Genomic DNA, 20,408 nt, shown 5'->3' with positions numbered 1-20,408 from the left:
AACTCAACTTGTTCTAATGGAATGATTTCACATGGGGTATTATTTAACTCAACTTCTTCTAATGGAAACATTTCACAAAATTCTTCGTATGACTTAGGAAGTAGTGGCAAATCATTCTCACTATTTTCTTGATTCCCCATGCATTCCATTGTTAAGAATAAAATATAGCAAATTTTGAGTCACTTGATGTTATGTTAAAGAAAGAGGCAGAGAAAGGAAAGGAGTCAAGCACTTGTAAGTTATAAATTTTCTTATGGTGCGTATATATATATATATATATATATATAAGTTCTTTAAATTTAATTTTGTCGATCATGCAACAAAAGATATAGATAAAGATATGATAAGTTAGTCATAACAAATTAAACTAAAAAGATAAATTTTTTGGCTAGAATTTAAATTTATTTTATTCTAAAACTGATTTACTAAATTATCTTGTACATACAATTCATATGATATGATGAAATTAAAGTTTAAGGGTAGGTCTTTGGTGAGCTCAAGTATTTTAGAGCGTTTCAGTTACACTAAAAATAATAATTAAATTATGACTTTCTACATATATCAAATTAATTATTAAAATTTTAAATTTGTCCCAAAAATTTTTAAAATTAAACCCTAAAATCTAATAAAAATAGAACAAAATAAAAATAATACAAGAACAGAGCCATAAAACATAATCATAAACAAAAATTTCCCAAATAAATGTTATTACCAATAATCATAACAAATTAAAAATGATCATAACAATAATCAGAAAATTAAAACTAAAAACCAAGAACCAATAATCATAACGAATAGAAAAATCATCGTCACAACATAAAAAAAATTAGAAGTCAAAACAGAAAAAAATTCAAAAAAATCAAATTAAATAAGAAATCAAAATAAAAATTGAACAAATCATACACGAGGGCTGAGGCTAAGAGATTGAGAACGATGGAGCACAACTGAAAATGATAGAGAACCATGGCACTAAGGATGATGCGACTGCTGAGATCGACGGTGCCGAGACAACGTTGAGAGACGCGGCTTCTGGACGGCGTGAGGCATCGACGGACGTCGAGACGGAAACATCGGTTGAAAGAGAGTAGTGACTGTGACTGAGAGAGGAGTGTGCATGAGTGAGAGACAGTGAGTGAAAGAGAGCAGTCTGTGTGTGTGAGCATGAGAGAGCAAGGAGAAGCAGCATGAGTGTATTAGGGTTTAGCCGTTTAGGTTTAGAGATATTTTGTAAAATTAACTTTGGGAATATTTGATTTTTGTGTTACTAATTAGAATTTGTGTGAGTAGTTATGATTAAACCAAACATAATTGAGTAGTTAAGAAATACTCATCTTCTAGGAATGTCTCATCTTTTGAGACTGAAGATTTTTGCTGTGCAGTAGAAATAAATGCTTGACTCCCAACTCTTGATTTTGTACTCTATTAGCCTAAACATGCCATATTGTACCAAGTTTGTAACTAATAAATCTTCTAGTTTATATTTATCAACTTGCATTGTCATCTTTTCAATGTGTAGATAAAATAAAATTGATTTTTGATTTCTTCACATCTTAAACAAACAAATGTTATGTTTGCAGTGGAGACTCTCTTTTAAATTTAAATAATAAATTGTTCTTCTCTCGGTTAGTTTTGTTTTTATTTTACTGAATACTTGCATACACCTCAAGTTTTAATATGTTTTGAGCAATAGTATTAATATGTTTTGAATTATCTACTTGAAACTTTATTAGGGAATAACTCAAAATTGGGAGTGAATTAGCTTGCAGCAATGAAACCATCAGCACAATGAACTAGTAATGGAGCCTTTATAATAATAAATAACATGCTAGTAGCAACACTAAATGCTTCAGGAAGTATGATCATGAAACAGAGGTTTCTTAACAAGTCTCTTGTATTTTATGTTTTAGAAGCCAAAAAGATTGATTCTATTTTAGGTATCTTTCTAAAGAGACTCAATTTATGAATTTTTATCATCATCTGAAAACACATTTGATTGAAAGTTTGAAAATTTTTTAATACTATCAATGTATTAACCATTAAACAAATATGTTCTATAATTTTATATCATAGCAATAAATATGTTTTATAATTTTTATTGTGTTAATGATTTAATGATTGTTTTTTATTGTATTGATGAGAGTTGTTTTATAATTTATTTATTATTTTATTTTAAAATAGTTTTTTCAGTTGGATCATGGTTGGACCAATAAACTAATGAATCGGTGAGTAGAGCGGTTTGATAATGGGTCTGATTCTCAGAACCTTAGTAAATACAATAAACATGTAAAATTAATAGAAATAATCCAAATATGTTAAATACCAAACACATTAAAAACTAAATATATTAAAATTTAAACATATTAAAAGACATATAATATTTTAATTTTTTATTTTTTATTTAATTATTACATGGTCGGATTTACAGGTTAATTTGGGTTTTATACTTCCAGAACTGTTATCCAAACTAATTATTAAAGAGTGTTATTGATTTGGTTCAAATTAAACCTGATTATCGATTAATTTCAAAACAATTTAATTAATTTGGTTCAAATTTAAACGGATAATAAGTACCTAATATCCGTAATCATTCTTATTTTTTTGTGTCATACTAAATTGCATGCTCTGCACATGCACAATCTTATTATCAGAATCAGTTCATCACATTCATGCGAATTATTTTTGTTGATGCGATGTCGTCTAATTAAATATCGATAATTATTTTATAGTGTATTAAAAATATAAATTAAATATAACTTTTTTATATGTTAAATAAAAATATTAAATATTTATATTTATATTTTTTCAATTAATATATTTAAATATTCTTTGACTAAATCAAATTAAATTAATTTAATAATTAGTTTACTAATCTAATTAAGTAAGTATTAGAATTTAAGAGATATAGTAAGAAGCGAAAAAAAACTTTAACTAAATTCTAAAATTAATGTTAGATTAGAATTTACATAAAAATAAAAATAATTAATGGGTCTTCATAGTTGACCATTAATCTATTGTTACTCCAAAAACTGCAGATTATATATTTACTAATTACTATCATGATGCCAAAATATTTAATATGAAGTTGACTTATTTAATTTTATATGAATGTTCTATTGGAAAACACCAAGATAAAATGGAATAATAAAATTAATAATAACAATGGTTGAATCCAATTTGCAGCGAAGTATCATTTTAAATCTTTTAATTGAAAACAAAAATATTCAAATTTCATAAAACAATAAAAAATTAAAAGAACAAAATTAGGGAAGAACACAGCACTAAATCTCCAAATCCAATCCAAAATCAAGTACAGTAAAGAAAATCAACCTAAAAACCAAAAACCTCACATCTTGTGCATCCAAAAATTAAAATCCCGGAACTGAGTTTCCCCAAAAGGAGACATTCTTCTTCTTCTTCTTCTTCTTCTTCTTCTTCTTCTTCTTGCCATTGATTATATTATTATGAGACCCAAAAGGTTCCTATCTCTGCCAGTGTTGGCCGTATTGTTGTTGATGATGTTTGTGTATTACACAACAATCTTCGTCTTCATTGATGGCTCCTTTGATCTTCAGAGCTCCAATGGAACCTTCAATGCCGCCATATTCACTATTTTAGCCTCATTCTCCGTCTTCTCTTTCTTTGTATGCGTTCTCTCAGACCCTGGTCACGTCCCTTCCTCCTATGTACCTGATGTTGAAGGCCAGGGTTCCGCCAAAGATGTAAGCTTTTTCAGTTTTTTGTAATACCCATTTTCCCAATTTGCTCAATTTCCAATTGGGGTTTCACTTAATTGCTTTTCTCTCTGTTTGGTTTCTGCCCTTTTCTGTAATGTGCTTATAGCTGCATGGATTTTGTTCTTAATTGCATATCCTTTATGTAAATCAAGTAGGACTCAGTTAATTCTTAAATTGAGAATTGATCAATGCTACTAGTGTTTCAAATTAGCCATTATGATTAGCAAACAGTTTCAGTGCTTAAATTATAGCTGTTTTCAGTCATATCTAGATTTATGTGATTAGATTCTGTGGTATTTCCCCCATTCCATTTATCAATGCATTATCAGAAGTTCCTGGTTCATTTGTATAGAGCAAGTTGTTGATATTGTTAGCTTAGCTCTTAAGTGTATTGGTTTCTTGTTATCTGTTACCGAGTCCCTTATCAAATGCTGCAGAATGCAGAGCGGAAAAAATGTGACAAGTGCTACGGATACAAGCCTCCAAGGACTCATCATTGTCGAGTCTGCAAAAAATGTGTTCTGAAAATGGTAGGTTGGTTGATTATTGGAAATAGACGTAAATTTGATCTTCTGTTTTGCATTTGCAGGAATGAAATTTAAGTTTAACTATTACCTTAATTTTGTTGCCAAATTCGATGTAGGATCATCACTGCTTGTGGATAAATAACTGTGTTGGTTATTGGAATTACAAGCCTTTCTTTGTTTTTACATCATATGCTACCTTGGCGAGTATTCATTCCATGGTATGTTTTTGCCTTGGCATCTACTTGTTTTTGCAACAGACGGGATATCGGTTGACATAGGCTTTTGCAATGTGCAGATCCTATTTATATGCTCTGTATTTCTGATGGATATAGGGAGCTCTTCTAAAGTGTTTTATGTAAGTTGAATGCAATAGTTTGCAGATATTCCAATATATATCCCTTTTTTTTCCTTTATCGCTTTGGTTGTTGTTGAGGGTATTTCAAACTAAGAGATGTGAATTCTTGGGCTTTATTCCGGTTTGTATAATTAGTTTCCTTTTTCTTTTTTGGGTATGGACATTATTTTCCGAATAATCTGAAATATTCTCAATCCTCTGGGCCTACTTTATAGCAAGCTAGGAACCTTTACATACTGTTACCTACACACCAAACTAGTATAGTATTGGGTTTATGCAGTCAAAGTTGGTCATGACTCATGATAATTGCTTGTGTTTGTTACTGGCAGCCAGTCTAGATATCTGTTGCTTGTGTCACTCGTTATGTTCTTTTCAGTAGAAACTGTGGTGTTTGTAGTGAGGTAAACCATTTCCTACTCTGTTAACGCTCCTCCAAGATCAAGACTCAAGATACCTGTTCATTAGGTTGTTTTTCATTGCCATCACCATTGTCATGAGCAGAAAACTATCAATTTCGACATGTCGAAACAGTCTCAATAGGGATTTTGGTTTCTTTATGTATCTGTAACTGATTGTTTTGTAATCCCTCAAGAATATGCTTTGGCTATCTTTGGCATTGGTCTGCTACTACTTTTTGCTCTGTCTACACAGTTTCATCCCACATAACCCAGCCATTGGTTTTCTCTTTTAATCTTATTTATATTTATATTTAGAGTTAGAGAGGATAATAGGGGTTTTATTTCTTAGAATATTAACATGGTTTCCTTGCGAAAACATTCCAAAAAGTTGATTGACTCTTTATTATTTTCTTTAATACTATATATTTTTTTTATTATATTGTGAATTAACATTAAGACTTGTGAATGGTGTTTAGGTTATGTATGGGACAATGGCAATCGGGTTGACCACAACCCTGTTGACTCTTTTTGGATGGCATGTGTACCTCATCCTTCATAATATGACAACAATAGAGGTAGGTTTTTAGAAGATATTCAATTAAGAATAATTCTATTCTCTTTTTTAATCTCTCTCAATTTATCTGGTTTGGCGCATTTGCCAGTATTACAAAGGAAAACGTGCAAAATGGCTAGCTATGAAATCTGGGCAGAGCTACCGGCATCCATTCAACATCAGCCCATACAAAAACATCACTTCGGTCTCTCTTGCAACCCTTAATTGTTTTCATCATCATTGATTTGCATGTATGCATCGATGGTTCGGCAATACTTACTGAACATTTTTTCCCTTGATCAGGTTTTAGGTCCAAACATGCTGAAGTGGTTATGTCCCACCGCGGTAAGCCATCTGAAAGAGGGAGTTAGCTTCCCCACATTGCGCGATAGTTCTTAAACCTTTCTGATGTGACCATTCGGCCTTGTCCGAATCACAATTGACATGAGGAACAAAGACCTTCCCCAAAATCTGATGATACACATACAAAAATGATTCTTTAGGCAAGCTTTCAAAAGTAAGCTTACACGATACATTAAATAGATATCCTTAGAAAAAATGATTGAATGCTAGTCATTTTACCATTTAGGCTCCATAATAGATTGTTAAAACAAAGATAAGGATAGAAGAAAGAGTGTATTCTTTTGTTAGATTGAACTATAATGCAGAAATGAGTATTTGTCTCTATAAATATGTTACATTTTAATTTTAGACCCTGTAAAATTGTTAGCTAGTTTTTTGAAAGTGATTAAATTTAAGTTAAATTAATAAGTACTTATAGTTTCACTAAATTTACAATTAAGTATGTATAACTTTTTCCTCTTCAATTGAGTCCCTAAACATTTTAATATTTTTGATTAGGTCAATTAGGTCCCTATTGACAGTAGACGTTAATAAACATTGACAAGTTGTGAATTTACTATTATACCCATCCCATTCACTTTAGATAACCCTTGTACTTGTCTGAACCTAATCCCCTTCACCTTTCTCCTCATCTCTTCTTCTATTTGCTTCTGAAATGTTGTTAATTTGCATGGATCCAAGCCAACTTTTGTCAAGAATATCGAATTCAAGGAGCCTCAACATGTGCACTCCACTTCTACTTCATCACACATTCACACTACCATAGTTCCATGGTTACACCCTCAATTCTATGACGGCGCTGTATTTGTCGTCGTCTACCTCAACAACTCTTAGATTCAATGTTTCAATCTTTATTCCTTTAGTTCAAAGAACTGAATTTTTTCTTATTTTGTCAGTTTTTAATTTAGGGTTCTCTGTTTGGAGTTTTGGGAACATCAAATTTTGACATATTTGATTACAAAGTTCAAATCTTTTTTCAATTGGGTATCAGAAAAAAGAAAAAAATTGGCATGGAAATGATGGTTATAGTAAAAGGTTTGAGCTGGAAGAACAAACATTGGATGGTTTTGAAGCAAAAGGGCAATTAGGTCAATGAATGAATTAAGCTATGAAACTGAAGAAGACCCCTGTTCCTTGCAAAGCTATTGCACTGTGACACTGCGCAACTTCTTCTAAATCAAAACTCAAAATAGGGTTGTAAGAAAAAGGCGTGGGATGCATTCTAGTATGGATTGACACCCTAGATTTCTCCCAACACTTGTTGATTGTCTTTTTGTTTTCAATACACTGTCTAATGCTTCCAATGTAACTTCCAGCATTGATTAAAAGCCTTCATTCTGATCCTTGCCACAATTCCTCTTGGGTTTGAAATTTAAGGTTTCAAATTGCTGTTGCACAAATAGTTGTTGCCATTGTAGGCTCATTAGAACAATTGGGGCAGTTAAAAAGGGGTTAAATTACTCTGTTGAGAAAGAGAGGGGAGGAAAAGGACTATTTTGTCATTATGAAAAAAGAGACGGAGTCACATTTACGTATTTAGTAAGGTGGAAACTCAGGTACAATCAACTTCACGTAAAGTTGATACCTTGATACCTGAGAGCCGTTAGATGATTTGACTGATTTGATTAAATTTTTATCTAACGATTCTGAGGTATCAACTTCACGTGAAGTCGACTTCACCTGAGTTTTTACTATTTAGCAATTATTGATGGTATCTATAGTTCGAAAATAGAATATTCCATTATTCCAAATGGTTTGTGGAACTAATTAAAATAAAAATATAAAAATTTAGTTATAAATTTAATAAAATTATAGAGACTAAGATTGATTAAATTTTAAATTTAGTACTTGATTTTGTCAATGGTAGAGTATACAAATGTGCAAAACATAATTATGATACTAACCTCTTCTTGGAAGATGTTAATGCAGATATCAAATTAAAATGGATCAATGTATCTGGAAACAAGATACATGGGGTCAATGGCGTCGTTTGAAGATGTTAATGGCAGAGTATATATACAAATGTGCAAAACATAATTATGATCAATGCATATAGCGGGATAAGTCGTTGTTTTAGTATTTATTTTATGGTGGAGATATATATGCACGTATCTTCATATAAAATTAATAGTTAAAAGTTATTAAATAATAATTTAATTAAATATATTAAATAATCTAATCGTTTTTAATTAATATATTTATATAAAATAATTGTATTTTAGTTTTTAGTCTATTTTTTATCTTTCAATTTCACTAGTACATTGTAGTTTACCCAAATCAAACCAATAGAAATCCTTATTAAGCATATGAAAATCATGTGACTATAGTCAATAATTATTATTGTCTTAGAAAAAAATATAGTGATTCCCATAGAATGTTGGAGAGATATGATAACTCATTTAAAAGAAAAGTATTTGTTATAGTGTTTAAAAATATTATCTAATTATTAAAATAGGTTAAATAATTATTTTTAAATTTAAAAATTTAAAAATTTTATATATTTTAAAATTATTATAAAAAATAATTTAGACAAAAATTAAACATCAAACAAGAGACCCTATAAAATTAGCCTTAAAAAAAAAGTGAAGTGGAGCCAGGTATTATTTTTCCTGGCTTGAAAACAGGTAGGTCATGAATTTAGAAGTGAAATTAATAATGGGAGACATAATGATTACATAATAGAAATATTATTATTATTCGATTATAGTCCTTTTTCCTTTTTCAAAATTTGTCTCAAATTTGTTTGGCCTAATTTTGTTTATTATAATTTATAAATATATTTAAGGGATTAAATGTTCAGCCATGAAAATTCATCCCCTTGTAAATTCAAGAGCTCAACTCACAAAACTATTATTTATCCACTTTTAATATCCTTTTAATTAATTGTTTTTAAAAGGGTAAACATAACGAAATTTTACACATGAATTTTTTTAATATATATATACACGGTATAAATGATCATTCAAAATAGCTAATATAATTAAATAATTGTTTGAAACATTTTTAATGTAGAATTATAAATTTAAATATCATTATCAAAAAAGGAAAAGAAAAAAAAGGATTAAGAACTCCTTGTTAAGAAAAAGGGTCCATGAAAGCTCTAGAATCAACTTATTTTCAAATTCTTCAAAGATGTAAATTAAGCAATTTTCTAGAAGTACCAATTCATCAAACTTTTATTACAAGCTATATATTCACGGAATATATATGTATTAGGAACTTTGCTTTCAAATCTGACAGATGTATGTGATTCTAGTTTTCTAAATAAATGAGATAAGGATAGAGATGACGGTGCTAGAGCATTGTGTGTATAATTAATCAAGTAATTATCTTTCATTCTCTTGTTTAAGTTGTTTACATATATATATATAGGTTTTCTCTCGGTATGCTCTTTAAAAAATTCTATTCGTGTGGATTCTTTTTTCAACTAACAAAAAGATCTTAGTAAAATTACCATATATGAAATTGAGTATATTTTTAGATTGTAATAAATTACTATAATTCTAACTCGTCTACGGATCAATTTACATTTATATATATATAGAAAAATAAATGTTATCCTTTACTTATTTTTAATATAATTAACATGTCCTGTGTTCTATATTTTTTAGTATATATTAGAGTAATATAATTTAAAAATATGTTAGTTAAAATTTTAAAAAAATATCTAATAATATGTTAGTTAACCGTAATTTTGAAATACGAAAAAAAATTATATATATTCTTGTATAACATAAATATTATTTAAATTTTTTTGGTGTAAAAAATAAAAACTAAATAGTTTGTGACACTAAAATAGGCTTTCGATATATCATATAAAATGATAACTATGAGTTTTTTTATACTACTCTTTTGATACAAAATCGAATAATTTTTGAGAAAAAATTAATATCGAACTCGAAGTGTCATGTTATTATTACTTAATATTTATTTGGCAAAGACATAGTCTTCTTTTTCTTAAAGGACTCATTGGCGCCAAGTATGAGAGAATGTTAGACGTTTGGTAATTTCTCCTCCTGCCAAAAGAAAAGATCCATTAAAGCAGCTAATCCCATGCATACTGTATATATAACGGATCGTACAAATTGCATAATATCATAAATTACTATTCCAGATTTACCCATCCGCCCAAAAAATTTATAAACAGATACAAATCTTTGTTCTCGTTCTCCATACTAAGATATATTATAAGGCCAAAAACAATAATATACCAACCATTTCTTTTTTTTCCCCTTTGAATTATACAAATTCAAGATTGTATCCCGAAATACACTTTTGCTCGTAATAGTTTTTTTTAAGGTGAAAACTCAGGTGAAGTCGATTGCACGTGAAGTTGATATCTGAGAACCGTTAGATGAAAATTTAGTCAAATCAGTCAAATCATCTAACCGTTCTCAAGCATCAACTTCACGTGAAGCCGACTGCACCTGAGTTTCCACCTTTTTTTAATCAATTTCAAAGGATAATTATAAAATAAAATATTTTTCTCTTTTAAGAAATATAGGCCTGCCTGCCATTTACACCAGAATAAATGAAGTTTTCCGAAAAAATCTGCTAGTGGAGGAAGACCTCCTAAGAATAAGAGACGTAGGACTAAAGAGAGAGGCAAAAAAGGATCTTTCGTGTATAATCCTGTATAATCTCGAATGTTATCAGTTCCGGTACGTAGACCAAATAATACAATGCAAACAAAAATTTCTAGATTCATGGAGATATAAAACAACATATAAGTTATCATGCTTGTATATTCACCATTTGAGTCTCCAACAATTATTCCAATAATAACATATCTGATTTGACCTATGGACAAATACGCAAGCATACCTTTCATGCTTGTTTGGGTAATAGCAATGAGATTTCTCAATATCATGCTAAGAATAGTTAGGATTTCCAGAAGAAGATGTCATTCGTTTAATGAGAAATAAAAAAGAATATCGAAATTCGAATGGCTGAAGCTGAAGCAGCTACTTTCGGAGTAACAGAAAGAACTGGAGTGGGAGAGTCAGAGTCGAAAGGAGGATTCCTCACTTCTTTCTCTCATTCAAAACTGTGCATGATATAAAAATATTTCTATAGAATTTTGAGGAACGGGAGGATTTAATTGTAAATATCGATTAATTCTTACGAAATACAAATAAAAAAGAAGTCTAAAAAAAGATAAATTTTATCTATATCGAATTTGAATATCAGAATAGTAGATATAGTTCTGATTCAATGGGTTAGGTCCACTATTTTTTTTAATGTTTTCGAAATTTTATTTTTTATTATTGGAATAATCGAAAATAGCAATATAAAGAAGATATCATTATTCATTAACTAAGAAAAGAGACGAATAAAAATGTTCTACTTTATAAATAGACTAAGTAGAAATTATTCACTAAAATTCAAAAGGTTCCCATGAGATGGGAAATGAAAACTATTAACCCCACAGGGAGTTTATGAATAAGTGATTGTCTGATAATGAGCAAGGAATATCCGTCTTTCTGCTAAATAGGATGTATTGAACTCATAATTCATTAGATATTTTTTATGAATGTTAACTAAGTATTGTAAGTAAATTACTCCCAGTTGTTCAATCATTTAATAACCAGAGTTATTCTTCAATAAAAGATCACTATGAGTCAGATTCAATAAAATTTGATCAATTTTTTTTTGTCGTTAAGGTAGAGAACTGAAACAAAATTTTTTTTTTATCATCAATCGAATTACTGTTCGAGAATCAAGTTTCTATTTTATCATCAATCCAATCACTGTTCACGTTTTTTCTTTTTCTTATCAAAGAATAGATCGCTTTACCTGTATGACTTAGATGTCTCGTATTTTTCAAAAAAAATGATTTAATTGATAGGATTTGGTATGATACTTATGAGATCGAAGAAATTCTAATATTTCTTCTTTGAACGTATTGATTTGATCCTATAAACAAGATTACTACCTCCTAACATGTCGCCACGAGAAGCGAAATTTCGTATTTTTTTTAAAAATCTTTTAATTATTTCAGAACAATTAAAAAAAATTCTTTAACTAAAAAGTATTTGCAAAAAATTACGGTAGAACAGTTTATGAGTTTATACTAAATTATATATATATATATATATATATATATATATATATATATATATATATATATATATAATCTGTTCCGGAAAAAGGATAATTTAGAGCTTAAAGCTCTCAATTATATTCTTTATGGAAATGAAAAATCAATTCGTAAAATTTTTCACACAAGTATTCAATTAATTCGAATTTGTTTAGTATTGAATTGGTATCAAGATAAAAAAAAGTTCTTCGCTGTATGTGCCCGTGCTTCTTTTATATAGTGTGTGTGTGGTTGTTTCTAAAACCAGTTGCCAGTTACCCCAGAAAAACTTGTTAATGCGATGCGATGTCATAATCATTTGGCGAAAAAGTATAATTTATAGGTGAAGGTGATGTATGTTCTATACATTTAGTGTAAACATTTAAATTAAAATAATCAGAATTTACAAAAGATCTATTTTCATATTATATATATATATATATATATATATATATATATATATATAAATTATAATAGATGATCCAAAATTAAGATATTTATTTCCTTTTTCCGAAAATTTGAGTTAAATAAGTGATATAGATTTAGTCATGAATCACGCAAAGAAAAAAAATCAATAGAATAATAGCCTATGTGAATGATTTTTTTTAAGTTAAAAATAAAATTTAAATTTATAATTTTAAAAAAATATAAAAGAATTATATCATTTAAGTTATAGTTTATAAAAAATTGAATGAATAATTGCTTATCAAATATAATAAACAGTATATGGATTGCAAAATTGAACGAATCATGTGTTTACAGTACGTAGTGGAAAAAGTTTAATCTGTTTGATGATTCTATGGATTATTTAGTGGATCAATACATCATATTCCATGATAAGTGAAACATAAATTTATGTAATCATCACACTTTGCTAATAAATTAAAGCAATCGATTATTGGGGATACTGGAATCATGTTTGTAAAATAAACAATTAATTAATATTGGTGTCAACAAAAAGTAAAGAGCTGAACTCGCTGATTATTAGTATACTTCAAAATGATAACGAACATTCTGAAATTAGTATAACTCCTTTTGGTTTAATTTACAAATAAAAAAATAAAAATTAGAACTTGTAAAAAAATTTAAATTATTTATTCTTAATTATTTCAAAACAAAAAAATTAATTTTTGAGTAAATTTTAATTTTCTAACATTTCAAACAAATTTTAAAAAAATTTATAAAAAAAAAAAGAAATACATTTTAAATCTTTACCACATGTTTTAATGAGACATAGAAATGATAGAACACCTGAAATCCATGTTGATACCGACGGTTTACTTAGTTGGCAACCCAAAAGTGTTAGGGTTTTAATATTTTGGGATGTTTTTATAAAGGCGCGTAAAATATTTTTTTTGTAAATATACTTATATACTGTATTATTATTGGATGTATTAATAAATTGGTTATTTTTGAATTTCTTAATAAATTAGAATAAAATCTATTTTTTTATAACAATAACAATAAACTTAATTTTTGTAGGGATCTAATTGTATTTTTAAATTTTTAAGAATTTAAATATCTACAAAACAAAAAATTAAAGATATATTTGTCTTTTTATTAAAAAATTTAAAGATATTTGATTTAAATTGTGTAATTCGATCGAATTTTTTTTTGGTGACTAATTCGATCGAATTAAATCGGGTCTAATAATTATAATACAAATAATTGAATTTATTATTCTTGTTATAATAAACTGATTTTATTTTAGTTTATTAAAAAATAAATTATTAACCAATTTAATAAAAATATCCAATAATATAACACATATAAATATTTTTAAAAAAATATATTTTTAGTGTCTTTATTAAAGTAGTCTCTTTATACTTTTATCAAACAATCCCACTACGTTACCAACGACGTTTCTGCCAACATCTGCCAACTCTTATTTATAACTATATTTAATAGAAGTGTCTTTGTGAATGTGTCTAATAAAAATATCTTTTTTATAACTGTGTTTAATAGAAGTGTCTTTATAAATATATTTTTTTAGATGTGTCTCTTTATATATATATTTAAAATATAATAATTAATTATTGTTTACAATAAATTGACAAATAATATATTAATACCCTATATTTTTCCTTTATCAAACAACAAGTATAAAGGACACATCACATGCGTCATGCATCTCTTCCACTTTCCTCCCACCTTCCAATAAACAGTTGTAAGATCTTTTTTTTAACAGTTTTCTCCTTCCATACACATTTGACGTAGATGACGTTGAGATTGCAGCACCATTATGCATGGTCTAATTAGGAAAATAAAAAGAGTAAAATACAATAAATTTTTGTTGGTGACTAAAATATAATAAATTTAATAACTCATTCCTATATATAAAGTTTTACTTTGCCAAAAAAAAAAAGAAAAAAGAGCTTAATAGTCTTTGTAAGTAGTAGAAAAATTTTTCCAAACGGAATTGAATTAGACCTAACCTATTTAATTTCTTATTATACTATTAGTTTCAAGTTTAGTAGAAAAGAGAATTTAAATAAAAGAGATATACTTAGATAAAGATATTTAAAATATTTTTTTTAAATATTTTTTAATAATTAAAATTTAATATATATATATATATATATATATATAAATAATACGATTTAATCAATTATATATTAAATTTTAATTATTAAAAAATATCTTAAAAAAAGATATTTTAAATATTTTTATTCTCTTCAAATAATTGCTGTATATATATATGGTTTTTGTATATAGTCTACAATACACACATATAAGATCAAATTATAAAATACATAATTTCTTTGTGAAACATATATATAAATTATAATATATACATACATAGAAGACGAATTTGACAAGCTAAGTGTTTTGAATTTTGATTCATAAAAATATCGATTTTTTTTTAAAAAAAAAAAGGAACGTGGTCATGTGATTTCAACATCAAATAATTGTGAGGAGATGTGGCGGGTGGGTGCAGGTCAACAGGAAGGTCTCATCTCATTTTCTGTTCGAAACGATAGATCTTATCTGTATTCAATACATTTAGATATTTTTTAATTTAGATCATTTATCTCAATACTTTAGATACGTACATATACTGGAAACAAATTAAAAGAACCAAAGTCAAGAAAAATAATGTCACTTTATTATATTATTTTTTTTAGATAATGTATCTCACACATGCAAAATATATATATATATATATATATATATATATATATATTTAATTTTTAAAATATCATTATATAAGATATATAGCTTAGTTGCCCTTATTATAGAAGAAACAATACTCGATAACTTTTTAGAAAAAATATGGATCTAACTAAAGAAACAATGCTGTTGAGGGTTGACTATCTTAAATTTTAAATTTTTTATAAAAATAAAAAAATTATAATAAAAAATTAATTAATTTAAAAATTAATTTTTTGTATTTTTAAAAATTTTTATTAGAAGCTAAAATGTCTGAAAATTTTCTTTTGGGTATTTCTTCTAAGGAAAAGTATCGTATTGGCAAGTCCAAATTCTAGAGATAAACACAGATTGGGTTGGGTCGGGTTTTAAGTTAAATTAAAATTGAACCAATTAAATTGTAATTGGTTCGGTTTAGTTTGAATTTACGTTTTTTTGTATATGTACGTGAGTTAATAAAACAAACTGATTAAGAACGGATTGGTTCGGTTCGGATAATTTGGTATCTAATAAAACAGAAATTTACAAAAAAACAAATTTTTATCTTAAAAATTCTGTAAGTATAATAAACATGTAATATCAATAGAAATGATCTAAACATATTAAACATTAAATACATTAAAAATTAAATACATTAAAATCTAAATATATTAAACACTAAAGACATTAAAATCTAATCATATTAAACACTAAATATATTAGATGCTAAATATAAAAATATAATAGAAATAATATTTTAAAAGAATAATCTTTTAACTAATATATAGTCAAGTTTATGAGTTGATTCGAATTTTACATTCTTAAAATTGTTACTCAAATTAATTATTAAAAAATATTAATTTAGTTCGAATTAAATTCGATTACCTATTAATATCAAAATCAATTTAATTAATTTAGTTCGAATTTGATGGTACCGCTATCCCTGCTCAGCCTACCAAATTCCTAGTTGGTGACAACATTTTGATATACATTATATATGTTGTGTCTAGCTATGAATATAAAAAAAATACGTATTAATAATGCGATGTCATGTGATGGGTTGGATTGTGACAAACTAAAACAAATCCCAACGTTCATCAAGTGATATTTAATTTTAATATTTAAACAAGAAGAACATTGTTGGACACTCTTTATAATTATATTTAATTTTAATAATAAAAATATATACAAAAAATTATAAATATCACAGTACATTTTAAAGATTACTTTGTTGAACATCTGCTATCGGTATAATATTTTTATCCGTCAAAATCAATTTTTGGAGTATACTTTTAATATTTATAGATTTTAATGTGTATTTTTGTTTATAATAATTTTTTTATATGTATTTTTGTTTATTCATTTTAAAAAAATAATAGAGCATATATATTATGTATGTGTGTCTGTGCGTCACTCTGTGTGTATATATATCAATATGAAATTAGAGTATTATAGGAGTATTAATTAATGTATTTGATGGAGAAAGTATATATAAACAAAAAAATACAATCAATTAATAATAATAAATCTTGTGTCAACGAGTTATAAATTAAATAACATAATTTTTTTTATTGGGTCCGAGTATCACTCTTAATAATAATAATAATAATAATAATAATAATAATAATAATAATAATAATAATAATGAACCTTGTATTACATTGTTGGGAATAAGACACAATTCCCCCTTGAGAAAACACCTTTGACAGAGAAATAAAATAGACACAATCACAACACAAGAATTTAACGTGGAAACTCCAATTACCGGAGAAAAAACCACGGCCGTTGTCAAATGACAACCAGAGAATATCACTATGTGAAAATTGTTACAACACATAGACTTCTTTCTCTCACCGGCACCCCAGTACACCCACACTCTTTCAAAGCAAATATCTAACTACACCTCACAACACTCTCTAATCAAAGAGTACAGAGGAAAAGAAAAATCAGATACAAGCTTAAAGTGTTTCTGACTGGTGCAAAAACAAATGGAGAACTTAGCCTCATATTTATAGCCTAGGCCACCCACTCCATTTGCTATCCTAAGCAATGTGGGACTAATTCAACCAAATCCTAACAATCTCCACCTTGATTGAAATAGTCACACATCTTCAGCTTCCATTGTCAACACCGACAATTCTTTGCTGCCATTGTCTATACCGACAATCATAGTTCAGAGAACTATCATACTCCACCATGAAAGTATACTCACTTGGAATTAGACCACTCCAAGCATTTCGCCTTGGTACAGATCGAAACCTTGCTGAAAATTCATGGTGCAACTTCCAAATTGGCTTTTCCTGGAAGTTCTTCAGCCATCGACCTAACTCCGCCACACACCTTGCATCTCAACGCCAACCAATGCCCGTGTGCAATTGTGGACCTGATTGCCACAACTCATCCTTATCCATGGCAGTGCGGTAATACCATGAGGATACTTCTTGTCTTCTAGAGAACATCATCTTCTCTCATAGAGAGAGCAACCAGAGATCTTCTCCTTCAACGCCTTGTGCAAACCTGATTGTATCAACACATCCTTGACTTGTACTTGCCACAAGCCAAAATTGATTCTTCCATCAAATTTCTCTATTTCAAGCTTCACAGCACTTGAATATCCAGACATTGTTGCAACCGTATACTGGAATATTATAACTCAACTGTAGACCGTGCACTAGGAAGGGTCCCCAGGAAAGAGAGGTGGGTCACAATGGACACACTTAAATACCAAGTTTTTCCTTAGCCAGAACCTTTTCCAAACTGCACTCTCACAGAGTCACACTGCCTTCCAGCAACAACAACAGCAACCAAAGAGATTAGACTAGGCTACAACCACAGAGCATACTAAGAATAAATCCCACCGAATCGAAGCTCTGATACCACTTGTTGGGAATAAGACACAATTCCCCCTTGAGAAAACACCTTTGACAGAGAAATAAAATAGACACAATCACAACACAAGAATTTAACGTGGAAACTCCAATTACCGGAGAAAAAACCACGGCCGTTGTCAAATGACAACCAGAGAATATCACTATGTGAAAATTGTTACAACACATAGACTTCTTTCTCTCACCGGCACCCCAGTACACCCACACTCTTTCAAAGCAAATATCTAACTACACCTCACAACACTCTCTAATCAAAGAGTACAGAGGAAAAGAAAAATCAGATACAAGCTTAAAGTGTTTCTGACTGGTGCAAAAACAAATGGAGAACTTAGCCTCATATTTATAGCCTAGGCCACCCACTCCATTTGCTATCCTAAGCAATGTGGGACTAATTCAACCAAATCCTAACAACATGGCAAGGAAAAAGAAGAGTATTATTGGATAGGTTGACAAAATGGGACCTACATTGATATGAAGGTTTCTTATGAAACAATGCATAAAAAAATAGGCTCATGTGCAAAGTAGTTACACTGAGGGGGAAGTGTCTTTATGTGCTAAGTTGGTGTTGATTATTCATGATGAGGTCTATTATAAATTAATTGATAACTATTCCTCACAAGAAGAGATAAGTATTAGTATGTATATATATATCTTAATTCTACAAATATATAACAAATGTGTTCCATACAGCATCATGATTAATAATTATTCTAATTATGCAACTTGTTTGATTGGGGGACAATTTTTTTGTCTCATAACATAATATGCAGTCAACATTCATAAGGCCACAAGACAAATCTTGCCAAGCCACACATTAGTGATGTGGCTCCTAAAGCTGCTGGTGGGTTATATATATAATTTTCATAATTTTTAATATAAAAAATTTTATACAAATAATTTAATAATATATTATTACATTAGAAAAACACTAGTTTTTAAATATATACTTAAAGAATATCTAAATATATAAATTTAATTAAATAATTATATATAACTTTTTACATTATTAATACATAAATAATTATATATATATGAGAATAATTTCGGATCTAGATTTTTTCGTAAATAATAATGGTTAAGCCTCATATAAAAATATGGCATGTGTATATATTATGTGGTCAAAACTAAGGATGTTTTACCATTCACATGTATATCTAACTTACATTTGGCTTTATTTAACAACTAACATCAATAGCTACTGCATATAAGTTTAAATTAAAAGATCTTTCATATCTTAATATTGTATGTCTTTCCTCAGTTTTAATGTGCATATAAATAAAAACGAATCACAAGTAATCCACTATAGTTCTTTTTTTTTGCAATTAAAAATTTGAAGCTCGCTGGGTTACACTGTTAATTAAATCTAGAATAATATTATAAAGTCAGCATAATTTATTATTTTTGTTTTAAAGAGATATTTTATCTCTATAACATATAAAGAATTCAATAATGCTAAAGAAATAAAAAAATTAGAATTTATCTTATTTAATATTTATTAATTATTCTTAACAAAAAATATTAATTATTGCGATGATTAATGAATATTAAATAAAATAAATTTTAACTATTTTTAACTAATTTATTTTGGTTATTAAATATTTTCATAAAGAATTATAGATGAGCCTAAAATTAGTGCTTCAACTATTAGTTTTCAATTTTTATTTGTTTGAATTGCACAACTAACCTGCTGGTAGATGTATTAAAAAGGAAATTAATTAGCATGCCATGGTTTATTTAATTTACACAATAAAGGAAAGAAATTTTTTATTACTACTGTACCATTTGCGTTTGTTAGATGGGTTTTGTTTTGAAGTATATGAACATGGGATGTCCAAGTTCAATGAATATTGTGGCACTGATCCAACTGCCATACAATATTAATTATACAATAATAATAATGATGTAAAAATAAAAATCCATTATATATATATGCATGATTGATGCTAATTAATTATAGAGTAATTTGAAATCATGACACATGATAAATTAATATAAATCAAAATGTGATGAAGAGATGGTCAAATTAAAATTAATTTAGGTTGATCCAGTGGTTAATTTACTCATTTACTTAAATAAGTGTTTAAAATTAAAATATTTAATTTATATATACTTGAATATTTGTGTAGTTTAACTTCTTTTTTAATTATTATATATATATACTTCATCATAATTTAAAAATTTTAATCAAATCTCCAATATTTATCAAACGGAATATTTTTTTATGGTTATTGATTTCACGAAATTCGATATCAATATAATAACAACACACTACAAATTATTTAAAAGTATAAAAATTGTAATATTGTTATGTTCGGTTTGTCGGATATCGGACAATTTGAAAGGATCTTCGGGTTGATAAATAGGAGTATGGCCTAGTTTCGG

At 27.8% G+C, this 20,408-nt stretch overlaps 1 protein-coding gene across 1 annotated transcript; it reads left to right on the top strand.

Moving 5' to 3' along the window:
* The first annotated feature begins 3,134 nt into the window (after positions 1–3,134).
* On the top strand, positions 3,135–6,278 carry LOC112712657 (probable protein S-acyltransferase 15). The gene is made up of 7 exons (XM_025765579.3): positions 3,135–3,719; positions 4,172–4,264; positions 4,378–4,479; positions 4,557–4,616; positions 5,491–5,589; positions 5,677–5,772; positions 5,871–6,278. The coding sequence occupies exons 1-7, from the start codon at positions 3,462–3,464 to the stop codon at positions 5,964–5,966; spliced, it is 804 nt and encodes a 267-aa protein (XP_025621364.1). The 5' UTR covers positions 3,135–3,461; the 3' UTR covers positions 5,967–6,278.
* Positions 6,279–20,408: the final 14,130 nt, after the last annotated feature.

This window comes from Arachis hypogaea, chromosome 9, assembly GCF_003086295.3.
Source record: "Arachis hypogaea cultivar Tifrunner chromosome 9, arahy.Tifrunner.gnm2.J5K5, whole genome shotgun sequence".
Lineage (NCBI taxonomy): Eukaryota > Viridiplantae > Streptophyta > Magnoliopsida > Fabales > Fabaceae > Arachis > Arachis hypogaea.
This window is presented reverse-complemented; position numbering and strand designations above follow the sequence as displayed.